At 39.4% G+C, this 26,036-nt stretch overlaps 1 protein-coding gene across 5 annotated transcripts in view; it reads left to right on the top strand.

The window, feature by feature from the left end:
* The window catches only part of usp22 (ubiquitin specific peptidase 22), a 180,062-nt gene extending 155,655 nt beyond the window's left edge, over window positions 1-24,407 (top strand). For all 5 annotated transcript variants that reach the window (XM_012970208.3, XM_012970207.3, XM_012970210.3 and 2 more), the window contains 6 exon segments: window positions 7,169-7,327; window positions 9,679-9,805; window positions 11,055-11,146; window positions 14,100-14,162; window positions 14,434-14,583; window positions 23,596-24,407. In XM_012970208.3, the coding sequence (XP_012825662.1) occupies window positions 7,169-7,327; window positions 9,679-9,805; window positions 11,055-11,146; window positions 14,100-14,162; window positions 14,434-14,583; window positions 23,596-23,638 (634 nt within the window). In that variant the 3' untranslated portion in view covers window positions 23,639-24,407.
* Window positions 24,408-26,036: the final 1,629 nt, after the last annotated feature.

Here is a 26,036-nt window from a genome sequence, read left to right as displayed (position 1 = left end):
AGTATCACAATAGCCTTGGATATTCTAATTGTTCAAGAACTCATTCAGGCCCCTCTTAAAGGCATTAACAGAATCTGCCATTACCACATCTCTAGGAAGGGCATTCCACAACCTCACTGCTCTCACCGTGAAAAACCACCTACGCTGCTTCAAATTGAAGCTCCGTTCCTCTAATCTAAAGAGGTGACCTCTGGTGTGTTGATTGTTTTTATGGGGAAAAAGAACACCCCCTATCTGCCTATAATTCCCTCTTATGTACTTGTACAGAGTAATCATGTCCCCTCGCAGGCACCTCTTTTCCAGAGAAAACAACCCCAACCTCGACAGTCTCACCTCATAGCTTAAATCTTCCATCCCCTTTACCAGTTTAGTTGCACGTCTCTGCACTCTCTCCAGCTCATTAATATCCTTCTTAAGGACTGGAGCCCAAAACTGCACTGCATACTCAAGGTGAGGCCTTACCAGGGACCTATAAAGGGGCAAAATTATGTTTTCATCCCTTGAGTCAATGCCCTTTTTTATACAAGACAGCACTTTATTTGCTTTAGTAGCCACAGAAAGACACTGCCTGGAATTAGACAACTTGTTATCTACAAAAACCCCTAGATCAGGGGTGGGCAAACTTTTTAGCTCAGGGGCCACATTAACTAACATACGGGCCGGACCGGGCCGGGACAGCGTTACGCCCGGGGCTGCCATCAAAAATTATGGGGCCTCTCCGCTCCTCCCCAGCGACCCGCTGCTTCCTCCGTCCCGTCCTTCTGTTCCCCAGCTCCACAGTGCATTCTTTTATATGGTTGCGCCCCGTGCGTGCTGACGCTGTGCGCACGCACGGGGCGCAACCAATCAGAGCCAGTCATTCTTTTAAGGGGCCAGAGACGGCGGGCCGGATTAAAAGGGCTGACGGGCCGGATGTGGCCCGCGGGCCGTAGTTTGCCCACCCCTGCCCTAGATTCTTCTCCATTAAGGATACCCCCAACAAACTACCATTCAGGAGATAGTTCATGTTTATATTATTTCTACCAAAGTGCTACTTTGCACTTATCAAGATTGAACCTCATTTTCCAGTTTGCTGCCCAGTGTTCCAATTTTTTCAAATCGCTCTGCAAAGTGGCAGCATCCTGCATGGAACTTATAGTTTTGCACAATTTAGTGTCATCAGCAAAAATAGAAACCGTACTGTCTATGCTCACCTCCAGGTCATTAATAAACAAGTTAAAAAGCAAAGGACCAAGGACTGACCCCTGCGGTACTCTACTTACCACACTGATCCAATTAGAAAATGTTCCATTTACCACCACTCTTTGTAATCTATCCTTCAGCCAGTTCTCTATCCAATTACAAATATTATGTTCTAGGCCAGTATTCCTCAATTTGATCATTAACCTTCTGTGAGGTACTGTATCAAACGCTTTAGCAAAGTCCAAGTAGATGACATCAACTGCCATTCCAGCTTCGAGGTTCCTGCCCACCTCCTCATAAAAGGCGACTAAATTAGTCTGGCAAGATCTGTTACACATAAAACCATGCTGGCACAAACTTATAGTATTGTGAACTGCAATGTATTCAAGTACCCTATCCCTTATTACCCCTTCCAAAAGTTTTCCTACTACTGATTTTAGACTAACAGGCCTATAGTTTTCAGGATGAGAACAGGATCCCTTTTTAAATAACGGCACCACAATAGCAATTCGCCAGTCTCTCGGCACCATGCCAGACCTCAACGAATCCTGAAAAAATATGTGAAGAGGCTTGGCAAATCACAGTGCTCGGCTCATTTAATACCCTGGGATGAATCCTGTCCTTGACCTTTGTTTACCTTTTTTTGTTTACCTTTTACAAGGTCTCTTTTGAATCTCCTCCCGAGTGACCCATGCGTCAGTAGCTAAATTACTAGAACTGGGCATATTAAAAGGGAAGCCTTCATTAGCTGGCTCCTCAGATATAGACAGATCAAAATTTCTGTTTTTTCCCCATTCTCATCAACCAACTTACCCCCCTGTGATAATAAGGTTCCCACCCATTCTTGCTTCATTTTTTTTACTATTCACATAATTAAAAAATAATTTTGGTTTCTTTTTACTCCTAGCTGCAATATCCCTTTCCATCTCTATTTTAGCTTGCCTGATAGCTTTTTTAAAATGCTTTAATTGCTTCCTTGTACATGATGAAAGTTTCTGCTGTCCCAGCTAACTTTAATGTTTTAAAAGCACGTTTTTTCTTACCAACCACGACACTAACACTTTTATTCAGCCAAAAAGGTTTTTTCTTTGTGATGCCTCTCCTTGCTTACAAGGGGAATATAATGTTGTGTATACCTGCAAAGCAATATTTTAAAGATGTTCCATTTTCCTTCTGTGTCTCATCTATACGGGGCGGTTTATAGCATATACCAATGATCATTTTCTTTGTGACCTTCAGCCCTACTGAAGATTCAACGTTTTCATTGGTAATGTCTTTATTACATGGCTTTAAATCTGACTTACATAAAGACAAACCCCTCCACCCTTTTTAATCTCTGTCCCTCCTAAAAAGTGTATAACCATTTAAATTCACAGCCCAGTCGCATTTTCATCCCACCAGGTCTCAGTGATACCAATTAAATCATAATTTTCAATACATGCAATAGCCTGCAGCTCCCCTAATTTACCCGACAAGCTTTGCGCATTAGCCAGCATGCAGCGTAGATTACTACTTCTCCCTCTGATGTTTACATTAGCTAACGGAGAGTTAGAGCTAAGGCAAATATTATTAGACTGTTTTCCTTGTAATGGAAGCTTCTTATCTGATAAACTATATGCCCGACTGACTCCTCCCCCACAACCCCTTGCTAGTCCCACTGCCCCGTCTACACTAGTTTTCCTATAGAACTCTAGCTCACCCCCCCCCCCCCCTTGTCTAGTTTAAACACTCCTCCAGCCTCTTAACCATTCTCTCCCCTAGCACAGCAGACCCCCTTCCATTGAGGTGCAATCCGTCACGGCTGTATAGATTGTACCCTAAAGAAAAGTCAGCCCACTGATCTAGGAACCCAAACCCTTCCTTCCTACATAAAGACTTTAGCCACGCATTTAACTCCCGAAGCTCCCGCTGTCTCCCTAAACTTGCACGTGGCACCGGCAAAATTTCCGAATAAATTACATTGGAGGACCTTTCCTTAATCTTAGAGCCTAGATCCCTGAACTCACTCTTTAAGGTCCTCCTACCAATATGTCTAGATATAACAAAGTCTGTGGTGTACTGAACCCAAAATGAAAACACCACATATGGATTTCATGCCTGCCAACTCAGCTTTTGCACACAGAGCCCCCTGACAGCATATTATGTTCCCTAACACCCCCTAACTATACAGAGACCCCCAGAAAACCATATATTTTTGGAAAGTACACATTCTGATGAATTCAAAATAGGTAGTTATTTTTGTACACCAAAGTTACACATGGCAAAGCTATGCTAAAAACAGATTAGGAACACTTATACAGGGATAAAAATACAATAAAACCACAAAATTGTGCAAATCAGTGAAACAACAAAATAAGTCACATGACAGTGTAATTAGTGGTCAGAATATCTAAGCCAATAGTCACGTATAAACAGTTTTTAGGGAAAAGAAACTAAAAACAAAGTGGTAAAATGATGGGGAAAAAAAAGGTGTTTGTGTATACAAGTGTGTGACTGTGTAAGTGTGTATATTAGTTTATATGCGTGTATAAGTGTGCAAAATGAAAAGAATAAAAAAGAAAAACTGCTGTGCTGTAAGTGTGTATAAATGCATATAAGTGTTTGTAAGTGTAAAAAAAAAAATCAGCCTTATCTGTCCTGAAGATCAGATCGCTGCTCTGTACTCCATCTGCAGTCCTGGGAGCAGGAAGTCACTGGGCTGGCGCTGGAGGCGGAAGGAGGAAGCAGGAACAAGCAGCAGACGTGATCGTGTCTGCTGCTTGTAGGTCGGTCCTGCGGCACATGCCTACGTCGTATGAGACATGTCGTTGGCAGTTAAAGCCTTTTTCTGCCATGATGTATCCCATACGTCGTTGGCAGAAAAACAGTTAAAGGATGTGAAGAGCTGGGCACGTATAACTATATGTGGTGATGTAATGCCCTGATGTAAAGAAAACATGGGATCCCACATTTCAGGAGATAGCTAGAATAAACAAGTCACCCAACCATGCCCTAAAATAGCACTACTCAATATATTTCCCCCCAGACCATGTATACAGTGCATTCCAGGAGCATCTAACTCTTAAAATATGCACAGCAGCCAGAAAGGTCATAGCTCGCTACTGGAAGGGCCCTTTATCCCAGTCTTGGTTACCAGTCAGCTCTAAAGTAGGACAGATAATGATCATGGAACAGCTTACAGCAGTGTTAACAATACAGTTATCCAGAATGCTTGGGAATCTGGGTTTTCCAGGGGTCTTTCCATAATTCGGATCTCCTACCTTAAGCCTGCTAATAAAATTATTTAAACAGTAAATAAACCCAATAGGATTGTTTTGGCTCCAATAAGGAATCATTATATTTTAGTTGGGATCAACAAGCACAAGCTACTGTTTTATATTATTAGAGTGAAAAAGGAAACCATTTTTTAAAAAAGTGTCAATTATTTGATTAAAATGGAGTCTAAGGGAGATTCCCTTCCCTTAATTCAGAACTTTCTAGATAATGGGTTTCCGGAAGTGGCCCAATACCTGTACAATCAAAAATTTCATTTTAGATCATAACAGCTGAGGTGATGCCCCAGTGAAATAACAACCATTTTTTATAAGAATAAACAGGACACCACACACTCAACTGTTTTGTTTAGTTAAATCTTAATTGTTTGTTAATAGAAAATGTTTCTATTAACAACTTCAAAATCAGACGTTCCTTATTTTTTTCAAATGGCGGGAGAGTGTTTGAGCTCTCTGAAATCGTTATTTCCTATATACACATTATCTACAATTGCCGGAACATATACACTTGTAAAGCTTAGTCAAATGTCTGTACACAATGCAGTTTCTGTGTAGTACAAAAAAAAAAATTTGAATGGGGGAAAAAACATGAAATTTACTGTACGGCCATGGCCTTTAAAGAAGTAAACTTTTTTTTTTTCTTTAAAATTACTCAACTTGAATCACAATTCATATCTGCTAAAAACCTTAGTTATAGTTCAACACCATATTTTAGAATGGGATTCAATCACTGTATTAATGGATTGCTTGCACTTGCATTTTAATTGATTAACTGTGGTGTTGAACTACAACTCGCTACACTGAAGTTGCAAACTTATTGTACATTTGTAGAACAATTTGTAGGTATTAAACATGGAATGCTGGTATGAGGTTTTCAACAGCTAAATTGACATGCAGCTTTAATACCTACAGTGGTGTGAAAAACTATTTGCCCCCTTCCTGATTTCTTATTCTTTTGCATGTTTGTCACACAAAATGTTTCTGATCATCAAACACATTTAACTATTAGTCAAAGATAACACAAGTAAACACAAAATGCAGTTTTTAAATGAGGGTTTTTATTATTTAGGGAGAAAAAAATCCAAACCTACATGGCCCTGTGTGAAAAAGTAATTGCCCCCTGAACCTAATAACTGGTTGGGCCACCCTTAGCAGCAATAACTGCAATCAAGCGTTTGTGATTACTTGCAACGAGTCTTTTACAGCGCTCTGGAGGAATTTTGGCCCACTCATCTTTGCAGAATTGTTGTAATTCAGCTTTATTGGAGGGTTTTCTAGCATGAACCGCCTTTTTAAGGTCATGCCACAACATCTCAATAGGATTCAGGTCAGGACTTTGACTAGGCCACTCCAAAGTCTTCATTTTGTTTTTCTTCAGCCATTCAGAGGTGGATTTGCTGGTGTGTTTTGGGTCATTGTCATGCTGCAGCACCCAAGATCGCTTCAGCTTGAGTTGACGAACAGATGGCCGGACATTCTCCTTCAGGATTTTTTGGTAGACAGTAGAATTCATGGTTCCATCTATCCAGCAAGCCTTCCAGGTCCTGAAGCAGCAAAACAACTCCAGACCATCACACTACCACCACCATATTTTACTGTTGGTATGATGTTCTTTTTCTGAAATGCTGTGTTACTTTTACGCCATATGTAACGGGACACGCACCTTCCAAAAAGTTCAACTTTTGTCTCGTCGGTCCACAAGGTATTTTCCCAAAAGTCTTGGCAATCATTGAGATGTTTTTTTAGCAAAATTGAGACGAGCCATAATGTTCTTTTTAAAAAAGTGGTTTGCGCCTTGGAAATCTGCCATGCAGGCCGTTTTTGCCCAGTCTCTTTCTTATGGTGGAGTCGTGAACACTGACCTTAATTGAGGCAAGTGAGGCCTGCAGTTCTTTAGATGTTGTCCTGGGGTCTTTTGTGGCCTCTCGGATGAGTTGTCTCTGCGCTCTTGGGGTAATTTTGGTCGGCCGGCCACTCCTGGGAAGGTTCCCCACTGTTCCATGTTTTTGCCATTTGTGGATAATGGCTCTCACTGTGGTTCGCTGGAGTCCCAAAGCTTTAGAAATGGCTTTATAACCTTTACCAGACTGATAGATCTCAATTACTTTTGTTCTCATTTGTTCCTGAATTTCTTTGGATCTTGGCATGATGTCTAGCTTTTGAGGTGCTTTTGGTCTACTTCTCTGTGTCAGGTAGCTCCTATTTAAGTGATTTCTTGATTGAAACAGGTGTGGCAGTAATCAGGCCTGGGGGTGACTACAGAAATTGAACTCAAGTGTGATAAACCACAGTTAAGTTATTTTTTAACAAGGGGGGCAATCACTTTTTCACACAGGGCCATGTAGATTTGGAGTGTTTTTTCTCCCTTAATAACGTAAACCTTCATTTAAAAACTGCATTTTGTGTTCAATTATGTTATCTTTGACTAATAGTTAACGGTTTTTGATGAGCAGAAACATTTAAGTGTGACAAACATGCAAAAGAATAAGAAATCAGGAAGGGGGCAAATAGTTTTTCACACCACTGTATTTAATTCCTATGGATTTTCATCGGACTATGTCAGTTTTCTTTTTAAAATCGCCATACACAGGTAAATATGTCATCTGGAAAAACAATGCGACCAGTTTTCTCTAATTATGTTGACTGTTATTTTAGAAAGAAATAAGTCTCAAGTTTAATCTTGGTTGGTTTGTTCATTTTTCCACTCTCTGCAGTGGGGTCTCTACTACTATAGATCCATTTTGGGATATCAGCTTAGATCTGCCAGGTTCTTCGACTCCATTCTGGCCTCTGAGCCCAGGAAGTGATTCTGCTGTGGTTAATGGGGAAAGTCATGTGTCAGGAACAACAACACTCACAGACTGTCTCAGGAGGTATAGTAGATTTAAATTTTTGTATTATTGAACTGTAAATATTGATTCAGGACAACCATTTTGGGACCTCTACAGGACGGTTTTGTAACCGTATGCAATTTGGGAATCAAACTGTTTAGAAGTTCAAACTTTGATAGTAAGATTTCTGTTTTTAATAAGGCGGCAGTGCCTTCTACACTCTCCCGTGACTATCCATTTATTGAAACACTTGACAGTCAATTTTCCCTTCAGAAGACCCGAGATCTTAATTTAATTAGATGATATTTTTTTAGATTTGGGACTTGCTAGAAAAGCCACCAAGTTTTAGGTCATATTCAGAATTACTATATATATATATATATATAACTTTTAGAGATTATATTAAGTTACTAGGAAGTGCCGTTTGTTTTAAACAAAACAAGGACTGTCATCCCCAGTTTGGCCAGTTCTACACTCTTATTTATTAAGAATTCTACTGCTTCATTATACAATACATTTTATACAGGCACTGAGTTTTATCTGCAACTTGCTAAAACTAATGGCATAGCCATGTGACGGGCATACATATCTAAATACAAAAATGCAACTACGCAGCCCCCAGGTAGTTTCTGATTGCCTGGCCCTGATAAATTTCTTATATAGCTTTAAATTCAGCTTCAGCCAGCTCAGTCACACCAGCAGCCTTCCACTATTTAAAATCAACGGGTTACCTAATATGGGATCCCATATCTTAAACATATGGGTAAGGAGTGACCACAAATATATTTTTTCAGAATGTTCCAACTACTCACATACTGAGATCTCTGTGAACAGCAGACATTGTTAGTCAATTTTATTTATTTTATTTTTTTTTTTTACACCTGGGTGCTGTTTTTATATTTTTCTTAAATATTGATTTAAGAGTTTCTCTGTAAGTAAGTTTTATTGTTTTGTTAAAGGAATCCTGTTGAGTCCAGTTAAAGAGATCGTGCAACAGAACTGAGTTGTTTCCAAGCATCTGCATCTGTTGTAGTTATTTTAGCTCTGATGCATCCCTCATTCTTTAGACCTATGAATGTTTTGAGTATGGTGCACAACTCCTATTTATGGATTCATAAGAATTGAGAGAGTTATTGTTGGTTGGAAACTTTTATATTTCCTTTTTTTTCCCATTCCTATTTCATTTTTTTTTTTGCACTTACATATAAGGCTATTGGAGAAATTTCTTCCCATGTTTCCACTTGTGATCATTTAGCTTATGGCTCTGCTCATACTCTACAAATAGGATTTTATAAAACTTGTCTCGCAAGTATAGTTAGAAATGTCTCTCATTTGTGTTCAGCCACACGTCAGCCCATGTTATACATGTTAGGCTGATTGGTTTGATATAGTTTGCTCTGTTTGGCTGTGTTAAGAGATTCATGTTGTTTTTATAAAAGGAAGCCGTGTTGCTAATGCTGAGATCCTTCACCCCTGCACTGCATATGACTTCCAGTCTGTCCTGTCCTTATTTACTGTATAACCTTTGTTTTTGTTTGATATAAATTGGAAATTTATATTGGAGAACATTTCTGTATGTGTTTCAGCTACACTACTTAAGTGTGTATGCTAATTACTATTTATATGCAGGAATAACATTTAAAGGGGACATATACAATACATTTTTACAATGTACTAAATAACTGTGCTGTACCCCCACCCCTTTTGCAAGCTTCTGGTTTAGGACTCTTCAATAATGGCAGCAGCTACTTGGGCGGGGCTTTGTGATGTCACAGGCAGTCTTCCTGCTCTGCTCATGCCCCTCCCTTCCCCTGCCTGCCTGCTATGATCCCTCCTCTCTGTGCTCTGCTTGTTCACCCCCCAACTGATCCATTCCCTCTGTCTCCCATTCTGTGCTCAGATCGGTCGCCCCCCTCATGTTGATTTGTGAATCATGCACATTTGCTTTGAAAAATACCATTCCACTATAAACAAAGGAAAATGTTACTATTTTATATTTTTTACATTTTACAACTAAGCTTATTGATCGACAACTACCTTATTGATCTGGCAGCAACACAAGCAAAACTATGCAGCCAGGAAGCAGAGACACTGAAGGAGGAAACTGGGAGGGGTTTTCTCTGCTACTGTTGCGTTAAGCCTGTCAGTCAGTGCTGTGACCACTTCCTGTGGGAGACTGAAGCAACACTCCCACCTTTCATTTCACTATGGCTTCTGACCTGAGAGGTTGTCTCTGCAGCTCTCATATAATGACCATTTTAGGAGGTAAAATGCTTTCAAAACATTTTTTTTTCTGCATCATTTCACATTTTGAGGGAGGATGAATATTATAACCTAATATGGGCTTTATATAAAATGTCTCCTTTAAAAAGGAAAATGTCCTTGCATTTTAGGTTTACACGACCAGAGCATCTAGGAAGTAGTGCCAAAATCAAATGCAGTGGTTGCCATAGTTACCAGGAATCTACTAAACAGCTGACCATGAAGAAATTGCCTATTGTGGCTTGTTTTCATCTCAAAGTAAGTAAAAAAAAAAAAATAACATTCAACATTTCTAGTGTAATTTGCAGTACCACACAGTATTTTGTTTGCCACTACCAAAAATAAGCCATTATTTTAAGTTTTTAAAACAAAAAAAATCTGTTAATGTGACACAACCAACTCTTAAATGTAAGTTGTACAAAAATAATTTTTGAAAATACATAAACCATTTAGTTTTAAGATGTGCTGCAATGGCTTTAGAAAATGCAGATGCTGTGATAATTATAGTCAAATTCCATTTTCTGCTTTTTTTTTCTCGATATACAGACACCATGCTAGAGGTGATTTTGACCAAAATTAATTAGATATTTTCATATCCAGTCAAATATGAAGGAGCCACTTCTGTATAAAATTTATATACCATATATATTGTTAAATGTAAAGACCCAAAACCTGGACTGATTTGCAACATAAGTGCAAATGTATTTACAATTGCACTTACTCATAGCAACCAAGCCAATCTTTACTTGCAGAGGCCTGTCAAAAGGCAATGGCTGATTAATTGATGCTGACCACAGAATCTGTTACATTTTGCACCTATGTTTGTAAACCGGAGCTTATCTCTGGGAAAATCTTTTGACAATACAGTTCACCAAAACAGCTGAGATGTGCATAAAACCTTTCTCCTTGATAGCGCCCTGCCTATGGAAATGCACCAAACCCCCCCCCCCCCCCCCCCTTTTTTTCCCTTCTACATGGAGAATTCTTGACACAGACAAGTCACACGAGTCCCCAGTAAAAGTAACAACAAACACCATCTGCAGCCTTAGAATAAATTGGTACCTAATACACATTGGTTGCGCACTGTGTATGCTCAGGGGATATCACTTTTTTCCCCCCTATAGTATAGCACCTTAACCAGAATTTAGCAGAAACCTAAGTCTTATTTTAAGAGCAAATCAAGACCATTATAATCTACAAGTACACCCTATGGTTTTCCTCAGCCATGTATACAAAAATCTTTGAGAAAAACCCCACAAATTCAGAAAACCCTAACCTTTCAGCGAAAATCTTTCAGCAGATAAATATTGAGCAAAAATATAGAGAATAGAAAAGCCTAAATTATATCAGAATCATAACATATCCGGTATGATCAAGCACCCAATTGGTAATACTGGACATAACTAGTTATGAAACAGGTGAGGAAAAACAAGTGAGAACATAAGAAGCCCATATTATTAACGCTGCAACCAGAGATTATTAAAAGATTATTACATTTTTATTCTAGCGATTTGAGCATTCGGCTAAACTGAGGCGGAAGATTACAACATACGTGTCATTCCCGTTGGAGCTGGACATGACGCCATTTATGGCCTCAAGGTAAGAGGAGTTTATAGAACGTTTCCGAGCGACACAGATGTATTATAGGAAAGTATTTAGGTAGGTAGCTTTTGAAACTTATGCCACTCTGTTTGGACAGCAAATGCAGGAATGGGATCCCTTATCCAGGAACCAGTTATCCAGAAAGCTCCAAATTACGGAAAGCCTGTCTCCCATAGACTCCATTTTAATCAAATAATTCAGAATTTTAAAACCGATTTCCTTTTTCTCTGTAGTAATAAAACAGTAATTGATCCCAATTAAGATATAAATAATGCTTATTGGATGCAAAACAATTCTGTTGGGTTTTATTGATTTATTTTTTTAGTAGACTTATCTGGAATACTCTTGGTCCCGAGCATTCTGGATAATGGGTCCTATACCTGTACTTTATAAAAGTTCTGCTTTGTTTGAGCTGACGGCTAGAGCTGAGTTTCTTTGGGAACCAGCAATGCCATCTCTTCACTGGCTGCTAGACTGGAGAAGGAAAGGCAATCTGAGCTTAGAACAACTGAGCATGCCCACAAGCCAGAAGTCAAAGCAAATTCCTGAGGGAGGGGTCCGAGTGGGTTTCAGCAGGAGAAGGAGAGGCCATTCACTGATTACATTTTTGTGTGTGGGGTTTACATGTCCTTTAAAGTGGACCTGTCACCCAGACATAAAAAGCTGTATAATAAAAGTCCTTTTCAAATTAAACAAGAAACCCAAATTCATTTCTATATTAACACATCCAAACCCATTATAAAGGCATTTAAAAATCCCAGCTGTCAATCATATATTGCCTGCCCCGCCTCTATGCCTTAGACAAGTACTTTTACTTTCAGTTCAGCTCTCACTTTCCCCCTCCCTCCTCACCATCTAATTGTATAGCCAGTGCATGGGCCTGGGCATCTGGTCCTCCATTCTGGCACATACACAAGATTTTGGGGTGATACAAAGCTTGCCTTACTAAAAGTGTCCACAAAATGGCACCTGCCTATTTGATGTGATTGTGTAATTCCAGGAGTGACGGAAACCAGATTTATATTACTTACATAGTGTAAGTGAAGTTTATTTTACTTAACAAACACAATAGAAAATAATTTCAAATAATTTTTTTTAGGATGACCGGTCCTCTTTAAGCAAAAGCAGTGGTGACGGCGTTCACAGTTAAGATTTGCTTTGTGCACAATTGTCGCTGGTTAAGATCAAGATTTTAAGGGTCATTCAAAGAAAATAGAATGTAAACATAGGTAATATTTAAGTAGCATTAACCTTTAAAATAGGTAAATATAAAGTAGAAAAAAAAGAATATATAGATTGAAATTTAAAAGAATACTAGGCATGTCTTTTGCACATGTATCATTCTATTTTGTTTGTAGAAACCCTATATCATTATTATAATTTGCCATCATGTGCTGGGTGTTGTAGCATCTCGATATGTATTCTCTTGTGCCCGTATTTGTCAGTTTTGTTTTCATTCCATGCTGCCATTTGCTGGAAGGATTTTATTAAACTGCTTGTCAGCATTTAGTGTTTATGCATATTCCAATCACTACAACCTTTATAGAAGAAATGGAAATTAACACACAAATCCACCACATGGAAATAGCAGTAGTCTAGGGGTGTGTACAGTATATTACATTCCAGTTGTTTCAAAATGAAACGTGTTCTAATCTACTCCAAACCCACATGCAGTCAGAGCAAGTACAGTAACGGTAGTACTAGTGTCAATATCGTGGATATAGCCATACACATTACAGTATAGCTTTAGCCTCAAAATGTATTTAAAGAGAACTAAAGCTTAACAAAGTGGTACGAAAGCTGCACATTGTTTGTGCTTCTGTACTAATCCATGGCAGCGCTTTATCACTTCTAAGGGCTCTGGTACACGGGGAGATTAGTCGCCCGCGGCAAAACTCCCTGCTCGCGGGCGACTAATCTCCCCGAGTTGCCTTCCCCCTGCCATCCCACCGGCGAACATGTAAGTCGCCGGCGGGATGGCAGACGCGGCGGGGCGATTTCGGGAAATCGCCGAAAAAGCCTTGCGAGTCTTTTTCGGCGATTTGTGCGAAATCGCGCCGCCACGTCTGCCATCCCGCCGGCGACTTACATGTTCGCCGGTGGGATGGCAGGGTCAAGGCAACTCGGGGAGATTAGTCGCCCACGAGCAGGGAGTTTTGCCGCGGGCGACTAATCTCCCCGTGTACCAGAGCCCTAAAGAGCTACTTTAATCTTCAAAGCTAATCAGGTCTGTTAAGGTGCCCCCAACAGCACCCCATCTTCCTTTCTTTTGATTCAAAGCGCATGTATATAATTAATCCTTAAGGAGGTAAAACAAGTCTATTGGGTTTATTCAATATTTAACTGATTTTTAGTAGACTTAAGCTATGGAGATCCAAATTACGGAAAGATCCCTTATCCGGAAAACTCCAGGTCCCGAGCATTCTGGATAACAGGTACCATACCTGGAGTTCAAAATTTTATTACGACAGCTCCAAACCTAATGCAACTTGCATCAGAACCGCAAGCATATTCTGTGACGTTATATGCAACCAGTAAACTTAATTTCTCAGTAGCTGCACATTGAATGTCCCCCCCCCCCCCAGTGATTTTGCCTTTCCTTCTCCTTTAACTGAGTATCTTGGGAAATAACTGAAATGCAATAGCTTGTCTGTCTTCATTTTAACGTAGAAAAAAATAAAAAATGTATTCTTTTTAAAGAAAGACAAAACAGATTTTAGTATTGTATAATGTGGGCATTAGTATAGTATTTTTGAGTAGCACTATTAATTGAAAAGTGCTTTAGAGGCAACAGGGATGATTTTTTTTGTTTCTATAGAAAACATCTGCTTTTCCTTCTAAAGTAAATTAGAAATTAAGATCAGAATGACTTGTGTGTAATTTATTAATTCTGTTTTTGTGCATACAGAGTCAATTGTGGTTTTTTTTTGGGTTTTTTTCTTTTTTTCAGTAAAGAGAGCCGAATGAATGGACAGTATCAGCAACCATCTGATAGTTTACACAATGACAATAAGTAAGTTTCTTAGTCTTGCTGTTTTCTAGACATATTTTTGAAAGGACAAGTAAAATAGCAGTGGAACACTGCATTTGTTTTTCCCTAAACCTGTGTTTTTTGTTTTTAACTAAAAGGAGCACTGGCCCAGTAAAAACTTTATGGATAGTATTCAGTGAGAGTGACTAGCCCCAGTTATTTGGGCTTTCCTTTTACACTACAATATTTCACTATTTTGTTCCCTCATAATCTGTACTGAACTTTTTTTACCTACTGTGTTTCCTCCTTATAGGTATTCCTTGTTTGCAGTAGTTAATCACCAAGGAACCTTGGAGAGTGGACATTACACAAGCTTCATCAGGCAACACAAGGACCAGTGGTTCAAATGTGATGATGCAATTATCACCAAGGCTAGCATTAAAGATGTTCTAGACAGTGAAGGGTGAGTTAAACTCGAGCTTAATTAAGGAAGGGTATCCGATTTGTGCCACTGTATTGATCATTGAGGCCCTGTACTATGGGTTATTGGTCCAGTTGGAGCAGATCAGTTTGGTTTGTAAGTTAGTGCATAAAAAAAACACAAATAAAGGGGGCACATGTGTGGCACCATCAGGCACAGACGCACCTGATGTGAGCTCCGTATCCAGGTCCGGAAAATCTAGCAAAAAACTGCTATAATCGAACCAGCAAAGAGCAATCTGACCTCCTTAACCTACCCATATCACAATGGTGCCTCTGGGATCATAAAAAAGGTGACAACCCAAAGCGCACAAGTTTTTTCAGCAACGGAGCCCAGACACTCTGCCATCTTTGCCTGCCATGCAGGAGCCTGAGGAGACGCACTCGCAGGCCGAACAAACTGCTACACCACCAGACGTCTGTACTGCAATCTATACAGAAAATTTTCCGAACAGAACTAGCAGCTGCAGTGGCACAAAGCAGGTACAGGAGCTAGGCATGCTAACAAACGCTCTAGAACTCCGCACTGAGGAAATAGTGAAGCCCATGCACACAGACCACGAAACCCTTGAAGCATATAGGGAAAAAATGTATATAATGGAGGAACAATTGGAGGTCACGAAGGGCCAACCTCCGCCTTAGAGGTGTACCAGAGACAAAAACAGACTTGGAAAAATTTGCATCCAGCCTCTTCTCAAAGCTACTCCCAAATGTGCCCCCAGAGCAACTATAGATGGTTCGGATACACAGAGCACTTTCAAGACCTCACAATAAAGATTCTCCAAGGGACATTGTACTTAAATTCCAATACGAAGCCTCCAGGGATGCGGTCCTACAAGCAGCTAGTTTACTTACCAGAAAGGACATCAGCCAGCTACCTGCAGATATATTTGCTGACCTTGCTCCCACCACACTTCAAAAAAGGAGACCAATGAAGGAAGTTACCCAAATTTTGTAAAAAGCAAAGATTAAATATAGATGGGGCTTCCCCTTCGCTCCACTGTATCATAAAACAGGTACTACACCTTTAAAACAGCGGACACAGCTCTTTTGGCCCTAGGCAAAAGAGGCCTCACCGCACCATCGCCAGTGACATCGGGCACCAACAGCCTGAGACCACACAGCGAATGGCAAGTAGCCATGTCCCCACAGTGTCCCAGTACCTCTGACCAATTCGGACCGATCCAGGGACTGGTCCGATTGCCATCTTGGAGCCAGGAAGGAATTTTTTCCCCCTCTGCAGCAAATTAGAGGGGCTTCAGATAGGGTTTTTTGCCTTCCTCTGGATCAACTAGAAGTTAGGCAGGTTATATATAGGCATTATGGTTGAACGTGATGGACGTACGTCTTTTTTCAACCTAACTTACTATGATTCACTCCTTCACCCAAACCCCAGAGACCAAGATCTCACCACCAACAGGAGGACTCGGACGCTAACGGATAACCATCCAACTCATCAACTTTCAATAATGCTTGACTTAGCTTTAGACACCCCCATTGTTACTACGGGCCTGGAATAGATGCTGCCCACACCGCCTAACCCTGCGGCGACAACTCAATATTAGTCGCCACCCAGTCAGGACACTTACCCCCCCCAGCGGGATTTCTTTCTGCAAAACACAACTTGATGGTAAAATTGCAGTTTTTTTCTATTTTTCATTCATTTTTATCTCTGTGTCTGATCTAATTATAGTATAATGTGAAATGTTTGCATGTCTCTCCCAATCTGCATTCCCACCACTGGAAATACAGATATGGACCTCTTAACTTAAAAACTTATCTGGCTACAGATGATCACCTAGCAAAATAAACAAAAACAATGGCATTAAAGATAACCTATAACGCTAGGGGACTAAACTCCCCCTAGAAAACGTAGACAAGCCTTCCAGTGGCATGAACGTCTGCATCCAGATGTTATTTGCATTCAAGAAACTCATTTTACAAAAGCCTCACGCCCTCAATTCTTCCATAGACAATACTCTAGATACTTTTAGCCTCTACCCCTCAGAAAAAACAGAGGAGTTGCTATATTACACAATAACCTACTATTAGTATTAAAATTTTTGACTATATATAATAATATAATATTAATAATCACCCCTCTTACTAGGGTTCCGGGTTCTTTTGAGAAGCAGACAAATAACCCACACCAATAAGTGTATATTAAAATGAATATATTGAATAGCAAGTCAATGGATTGTTACAATTAAAGGATTGGTTAACAAAACTATATATTTACATTATTTACAAATTACAAATTAATATAGCTACCGACAAACACAGAACATGGTGGTCTGGTTCCTCTTCATTGTTCACTAAGGGCTCTGGCACACGGGTTGATTAGTCACCCGCGACAAATCTCCCTGTTTACAGGCAACTAATCTCCCCGAAATGCCATCCCACCGGCAAAAATGTAATTCGCCGGTGGGATGGCATACGCGGCCAAGTTGCCTTGAGAGGAAACTTCCATGATTTCACTGAAATCACGTCGCCGCATTTGCCATCCCACCAGGATTTTCGCCGGTGGGATGGTAATTTGGGGAGATAAGTCGCCCGTGACAAGGGAGATTTGTCGCGGGCGACTAATCTCCCGGTGTGCCAGAGCCCTAACTGTTGAGAAGGCTTCTCGCATACAGTAATAAGATTTCCGGCACCTGGAGCAGACTTGCTGTCCCACCACCATCCACAGAAAAACCCTTTGATATGGAGATTTGGCTTTGTGTGTAACTTGAACTGGTTTATAGTAATCGGTAGAACTCCCCTCTACACAGTGTATAAGGCTGATGCCACACGTGGCGTAGGGCTGATTTTTTCGGCAAGCGTAAAAACACTTGCTGAAAATTCAGCCCTACGCCTGCTACTTGTGCCTGCACCCGAATGAATGGAATACGCTCGGGTGTAGGCACATGTAGCCGATATACGCATGAAAACGCGAGAGAATGCAAAGTCTCCCGTTTTCATGCGTATATCGGCTACATGTGCCTGCACCCGAGCGTATTCCATTCATTCGGGTGCAGGCACAAGTAGCAGGCGTAGGGCTGAATTTTCGGCAAGTGTTTTTCTGCTTGCCGAAAAAATCAGCCCTACGCCACGTGTGGCATCAGCCTTATACACTGTGTAGAGGGGAGTAAATATGTGTAGAGACCCAAACACATGTATATAACACAAATAATGGCACCCAAGATGAGCAATTTCTTACAAAGGGCAATACATCTCTATTAAAGACACCCTATATGAAAAAACTATACGTATAACAGCTACCTACGCACCAAACGATCATCCCAAAGCCTTATTTAATTGCCTAGCCAGGAAGCTTACCCAAACCCCAACTAATATTGATATCTGGTGTGGCGACTTTAACTTCCCATCTAATCCAGTGATGGATAAATCGAACTTGACACACTTACCTAAAGATATTAAAGCCGCAAGGTCAACTCAGGATATACTTAACACAACCCACTTTGTAGACACATGGAGAGAACTACACCCTAAAGGTGCCCATACACTATAAGATCCGCTCAATTGGCGATGTCGCCAAGCGAGCGGATCTTCACCCGATATCCCCACCTACGGGTGGGCGATATCGGGTAGCAAGTAACTTTAAAAAAAAAATAATCCGATCCCAAACGATTGGATTACATCTGTGGTTATGGGACAGTCGGTTCGGGGACCGCATCAACGAGCCGATGCGGTCCCCGATCCGACTGGATTTTCTAACCTGGCCGATCGAGATCTGGCCAATTTCAGGCCAGATATCAGTCGGCCAGGCCGCTCTGTTCTGCCCATACACGGGCCGATTAGCTGCCGAATCGGCTTAAGGGACCGATATCGGCAGCTATAGTCGGCCTGTGTATGGGGACCTTAAGACACGGGAATACACGTACTATTCTGCCCCTCATAAACAATGTTCCAGAATAGACACAATTCTGATAAATACGTTCGAAACATCCAACCTAAAAGAAGCATCATGATCTTGTTGCTACCTTCTTAACGGTACTTGATACCCCCACAAATAGCACACAATGGCGCCTCTTTAGAGACCCCCAATTAATCGTAGACTCAAAAACTATTCTTAATTATTTTAAGGAAACTACTACCCCAGAAGTAACACTGGATATTATCTGGGCAGCCTATAAGGCAACTATAAGAGGCTACTTTATCCAACAAGTAGCAATAAAACAAAGAAAAGCACGAGAATCACATAACAGACTAGAAAAATCTCTACAAATATTAGAAAAACAAAACCAAGTAAAATACTCCTATCATACAACAGGTATGGGATCCCTTCTCCGGAAACCCGATATCCAGAAAGCTCTGAATTACGGAAAGCCTGCCTCCCATCGACTCCATTTTAATCAAATAATTCCGATTTTGAAAATTGATTTCCTTTTTCTCTGTAAAAATAAAACAGTGCTTTGTATTTGATCACAACTAAGATATAATTAATCCTTAATTGATGTAAAATAATCCTACTGGGTTTTTTTTAAAGTTTTATTGATTTCTTAGTAGACTTAAGGTATGAAGATCCATATTACGGAAAGACCCCCTTATCCGGAATACCCTTGGTCCCGAACATTCTGGATAATGGGTCCTATACCTGTACTAAGCGAATTAAAGCCATCAAACAAGAGCTAGCTACACTGCAGAAGCATAAGGTAGATAAAGCAATAAGATGGACAGACTTTAAATATTGCTACAAACCAGACAGACCCCTCAAGGAGATATCACCTCTAACCCAGAAAAAATACAAGACACGTTCTTGGAATTTTATATAAAGCTGCGCACCCAATCTCATAAGCCCACCAAAAAGGCTATAGATGGATTTCTTGCACAATAACCAATCCCAACACTTACAAAAGCAGAAGTTAATAGACTAAATGTCATAGGTGACGCCATTAAAATCCTTAAAACAGGAAAGGCCCCAGGACCAGAGGGTCTGTCAGCTGGCCACTATAAAAAAAATTTCGGAAATCTTAATACCACAGCTGAAAGCTTTATATGACTATATTGCCCAAGGCAAAAAAAAATGCCCCAGAATTATTAGCAGCGCATCACATTAAAGGGATAGTAACACAAAAAAATGAAAGTGTATAAAAGTAATTACAATATAATGTACTGATACAACTGGTGTATTTTCTTTAGAACCAATGCTATAGTTTAGTAAACAAAGCTGCTGTGTAGCTTTGGGGGCAGCCATTCAAAGAAGTAAAGGCACAGGTTATCTTAGCAGATAACAGATAAGACACCATTCTATTGTGTAGAGCTTATCCATTATCTGCTACCTTAAGGCCCCCATACACGGGCCGATAGAAGTTGCCGATATCTGTCCCTTGGACCGACTCGGCAGCTTATCTGCCCGTGTAGGGGCAGAAACTTGATCAAACTTGGCTGCTCGGATGAGTAGTGAAACGTCTTCAATGATTACCAAACAAATCCAGTTGCTTTAGATTTATTTATACTAGATATACCATGACCTGGATGAATGAAAATCTTCATAGACAATTATCCATCAAATTAAAGAGACAGGTACGCAAAAGGGAATCCTGGCACTAGACATAGAAAAAGCCTTTGACTCCCTCAATTGGGAATACCTTGGAGCTGTATTACAATCAGTAGGAATAAAAGGTCCATTCACAAAAATTTTACAAACTTATTACTCCACTCCCACCGCCACACTTAAACTGCCCACGTCCACACCATAAAATAGAGATACAAATAGTGCTGGGGACAGTTGGCATCCCTGTCTTCTGCCTATTTGGCCTGGAAATGGAGCCCCTGGCTATAGCGATTAGGCAACATCAAAATCTATTGCTCACTATTACAATCCCATTAACTACTCTCCCCAATTTGCTGAAATTGATACAGGACTTTACCCAAGTGTCAAGGCTCAAGCTAAATCAATAAAAATTATTGAACTCAACTTCCAGATCAAGGAGAAATATTTACCATACCTAGGCATAAATTTAACTCCTACCCTAGACAGTATGCACGCAACTATCCCCAGTTTTATATAGAAGTTTAACACAGGGCTGGAACAAAAACAAATTTCTTGGGTGGGGAGGATTAACTGCATCAAAATGATGACCTTACCAAAACTGCTGTATTTTAGGGCCTTACCCATAGCAATATTAGAGATTTACAAAATTTTCAGAGAACCATTATGACTTTTATCTGGGCCAACAAAAGACCAAGAATTAATTAGAGAACAATGTGCCTACATAAATCAAAAGGGGGACTTGGAGTATCTACAACAATACTACAGGGCACCAAGATGTGCCCAAATTGTTTTACTACATGGAGAAAAACTAACCCCACTCTGGGCCGAAATTGAATCCGCCTTAATACACCCAACCTCCTTAACAAGCGTAATATGGAAACTGCCCCAAGATCTTAAACTGTACAAAGACTTGTTGCCAACAACTTGCCAAATTCTGCAATTATGGAATACACTCTGGTACACATACGGGCTGGCATCAAAGCCTTTGAGACTGACTCCAGTATGGGGAAACAACTTCTTTACCCCAGGATATAACAATACGTATTGTACAGCACTACAGAATATGTTGGCACTTTATAAATAAATGTTAATAATACTAAATAAATCATTTAAATGGTGGGTTGAACAAGGAATATCCTATGCATACCAATTCACAGATGGATCAAAACCCTTACAACTTATCCAAATAATGCAAAAATGTAGGGTACCTCCAACCGAACACTTTCATGCAATACAAATAACCCACTTTATACAGCAGCTATGGGGAAAAACAAGCATGCAAAAAACACCCATGGAGACTATTTGTGAGATCTTACCAATGGTCAGGAAAACGCTATCTATTCTATACTATCCTCTAAATCATACACACAAAACAAATTGCAGCATATTCTGGATTGGGAACAAGACTTAGGAACAGAACTATCCCAAGAAACATGGCTCAAAAACTACCAAAACATTTTTAAAGGCAGCTATAATCATAGTAACCATAATGGAAACTTCGCTCACTCTATTCCATAGGCCATACTACGTGCTTGAACGACTCTCCCGAATTTACCCCACATCTTCACCGCTTTGCTTTGGGAATTGCACCATGCAGCATATATGGTGGACTTGCCCAAGAGTGCAAGAACTCTGGATAAAAGTAGCTGCTATCCTCTCCAAATTGTTCCATACAGATATTTCTCCATGCCCCAAGATAATGCTTTTAGGACATAAACTGCAAGGCCTCAATAACTCCACACAGCGCCTCACACAGCACATATGCATGGCAACTGGGATCCATATTGTAGCCCAATGGAAATCAAACACACTATTTATTGAGAAAGTCCTGGATAAAATTGAATATATACACACACCGACGTTCTCAAATATCAACTGGAAAATGAAACAGAACTATATCTTAAGATATGGGACTCAAGGCTATGGGTAGGACCCTCTCCTAACTAAACCAACCGAAAGCAATAGATAAGTGAGGGAGAAACTGAAGCTGTTAGCAATGAACGATTTGTATTTATATAGTGACTGCAAACTGTTATATTGGTTCTGTTTTCTTTTTCCTTTTCAGTCATTTATATTACCTCCGAAAGATTACAAGAACATTAAAGGAGAATGCAAGTCAAAATTTAAAAAGCATACTGCCCAATAGTCCTCCTATTGTTTAGTAAAAGCGCCACACTTTTGGCTCACCTAATCAAATATTTACTCAGTCACACTTTCAGGCAGCCATCTCTAAAAAGGTATTCTCCCTTCCTTTCCCTCCTTACTTCATACTGCACATGTGTTTCATTCCCTCCCCCCCTCCCCTCTTCCAGATACGCTTCTGATTGGCTGGTGGGCATGTGTAGCTCAGATCAGGAGACAGGATAAAATTACACACATGCTCAGAGAATAGGAAGGCTGCCGCTGGCAGCCTACAGGAAGGGAAGAGAGATTTCAGTGATGTCACTGTAGTCTTCACACTGCTGTAGGCTGCCAGCACCATATCTCAGAGGAGCAAGCAGGGATCTGGGAATTTAGATATGCAGTAAGAATGCCTTTAGACTTTTAATTTATATTAACCTTTCATTGTCCTTTAAGCCCGACAATGTGCTTAATATACAAAATGATATGCATGTAAAACTTGAAAACAAATGTAACAAACATGTAAAAAATCAATAAAAACCAAAGTTTACAAAGAAAAAATAAATCGCAAGCTGCCTAACCGTAAGTTTTGGTGATATGGTTAGCCTTAATCCTTTCATAAACATTTGGCCCAATAAAAGACCCACACCTGTGGGACACGAGTAGTATCAGTGCCATAAAGTACAAAAGGCAGGATTGTGCATATAATGTTAGGTAAATTATGCGCTAGTTCTGAGTAGGATATATTCTAAGAAAAAAAACAACTTTTTTATATGAGCTCATTCCATTAAAAATGGTCATTAAATAGTGATGAGCGTATCGGTCCTATTTTGCTTTATGGCCCTGCCTAAACAGAAAATATAACTATAATAACCATAAATATAATTGTTAGACATCTGCTTACTCTTTAGATTACATACTTGGCTAACTATATTGAATGTTTTCTTTATTTTGCGCAGTATATTTACCCAGTTTCATTTTTACACTGAATTGTTCCTTAAATAAACTTTTTAAATGTTATGAGCTTAAGAGCTGACACGAGGAAGTCTTGCAAATCTGTTGGGAATTACCAACACCATGTTGGAAGTTTTGTATTCCCTGTCCTCTGCACTAAAACTTGCAAATAATCTACAAACGCAATACTTCTCAGGATAATCACACTGCACATATTCACTCTAGCTTTTTTTCAAGGAAATACTGGAACAATTTAATTTGGTGTGCCACTAGGAAAAGGCACAAACAAAAGTTTATAAAAACTAGCTATTCAATTATAGGTCCAATGATGGGTAGGCAGTAATATATATATATTTAATAATATTTTAAAAGTGCAAAATGATTTTAAAGCTTTTTTTTTTTCTTTCCCCGCTTTTTCTGCAGGTATTTGCTTTTCTATCACAAGCAGTTTCTGGAGTATGAGTAACTTAATCAGAGTTTTTCTGAATTACCTGTATAGAATGATATCAAACAAGAAGCCTTCTGCTATGACACAAATCTACCTGAAATGTACACACAAACCAGATATACACCGGAGCAATGTCGCTATCACACTTGCCAATGCTGGCTCTTGAACTGGTGGAGCAACTATTAAGGCAAATGGGGAGCTGCAGAAGTGTGGAGGGATACTCAAACTCTGGCACTAAACATCTTTCATTGTGTTTCTGGGATGTTGTGTGGGAAGGCTGGGAGGGGGGAAGATCACATCTCCAAATATAGTCATCCTTTCCATTGGTGCTTGAGCTTCAAAGGAGGAATAACTTGACAGTACATATCATGATCAAGCGAAGCCAATAAGTGGATTAGCGTGGTGGGACTGTTAAACGGTTACATAAAGGGAGATTCCAGGATGGTGTCCTCCAAAACAGTTATAAATGGCAAGAGAGAACTTTGCAATTATCTTTATTTGTGAATTTTCGTTATGAAATAAATACAGTATGAAATTATTATGGTCTGTGTTTATCAGCCACCAATTGAAAATCCTGGATTGTGGACCAATTCAACAAACACTGAGACCAATTTTCAGTATAAATGTTTTCATTTTAAATGCCCCTGAAAACCAGAACATGGATTTTTTCCCCCCACAGATTGATTTTAATTTTGTCCGTCATCGAATAGCAATTTTATTTTGTGTGTTCATGAAAATTAACTTCATTATTGCAGCCATGAGTAAAAGGAAAGGTATAACAAATGGATCAGTATTATGTGTTGTGTGTTTAATTTCTCATTCATGGTTATTACAACCTGAACTTCAGGGGGTATTTTGATGGGAAGGGAATCATTAGCATGAATAATCCCCTAAGAGTTCAAAAATATTACAGGAATATATACTTGGATGATGCACCTTGGGTATTTGGATCTCTACAATAACACCTTCAAATCTCTACTCTTTGAATTGTTACAAAAGGGGAGCTTGCCCATTACTGATTGCAGTGAGGAGCAACTTGAGATGAAACCCAATATTCTGAATGCAGCAGTCAAAACTCCTCCTGTGCCATAGCTATAAGTAATGCTGTTAGTAACAGCATAATATGCATAAAATGAATTTATACAACTAGCCTACATTGAGCTTTGTGTTCACTCTCAACAGATTCTTTTAGTGATCACAGAATAAAACGCATTTAAATTGGGTATGTTTTCAAAAACCTTTTTAAAATATATGTACAGGTGCATAACAACAATCATAAAATATTTTGATTCATGTAATAATACCTGCCCTGTTTCCTTACAACAAGGTAAAAAAGGCTTGGAGCATTACAAAGGGAATAGTTTGATGTGCAAACCCAGGCAATACTGGTATGCAAAATCTCCCTAGTAAATGTGGTGTTTTTGATTGCTGCACTATTTTAATCTGTGTTGTATAATGAACACTCTTATAAAAGCAATGTTGTGCTACGAAAGATATGTTTACTGTATGCTTTTAAGCATAAGAAATCTTTTTTTTTTTTTTTTTTTTTTTTTTTTTACTGAATGCAATGGGCCATTGTTCTCCAGTAGCAAGACAACTGCATTTGTTTTTTGTTTTGTTTTTTTCTTCATGGCTTCATGGTAGCTGATCATTACAAGAGGACAGTCTTGATATCCATAGTTATAAAGCAATTAGTAGGCATAATAAAGATACAGACATGGTTTCAATATTTTTATGTACCTAAATAGAAGACTGAAAAGGGATTTACATGAATGATAGCTTGACTTTATTTTAAGAACAAAGCTCCAAGTGGTGCTGTTCTTGGAATGTGGTTATTATTGTTGTCCATATCTTGAAGTTGCTTTTAAGTTCATATTTAAGGGCATTAAACAATGCAATAATAGCCACCATTTATTATGTGTCTATAAATATTTGGGGATTTCAGCAAGGTTTGGCATATAAAGTGTGAAAAGCAGAAGTGATGGCAGTGAGTAATTGAAAATTAATCATTTGCAATCTTTTCATATTTTATACAATCTGCATCCATTTTTCTCTTTGTATGCTTGTGTGGCTGTTTTCCTTTTTACTGTCTTTGATGTTTAATATTTTGGTCAGGATGAATGCGGAGGGCCATTTAGCCAACATTTTTGTTGCTTTAGTTTTAATTGCCCTACACAAAATATGATTTCTCACATACCAGTCTCCCTGACTTGAGAAACCCCAGTAAACCCCTGTTGGCTTCCCTAAAAGCAGTTTTAGTGCTTTACACCTTTTTATGAGAACAAGCTCAGCAGAAGGTGTCATACCATATTTTGTAGAATTAAATATCCCACAGATAATTATAATGATTGCAGTCTTAGTCGAAAAAAAAATTAAAATAATTCTTATTTCTGGCATTAAGACACTTTGCCCGTTA

Source organism: Xenopus tropicalis, chromosome 9, assembly GCF_000004195.4.
Source record: "Xenopus tropicalis strain Nigerian chromosome 9, UCB_Xtro_10.0, whole genome shotgun sequence".
NCBI classification, from domain to species: domain Eukaryota; kingdom Metazoa; phylum Chordata; class Amphibia; order Anura; family Pipidae; genus Xenopus; species Xenopus tropicalis.
The sequence above is the reverse complement of the archived record's forward strand: the minus strand, read 5'-3'. Positions and strand labels throughout refer to the sequence as shown.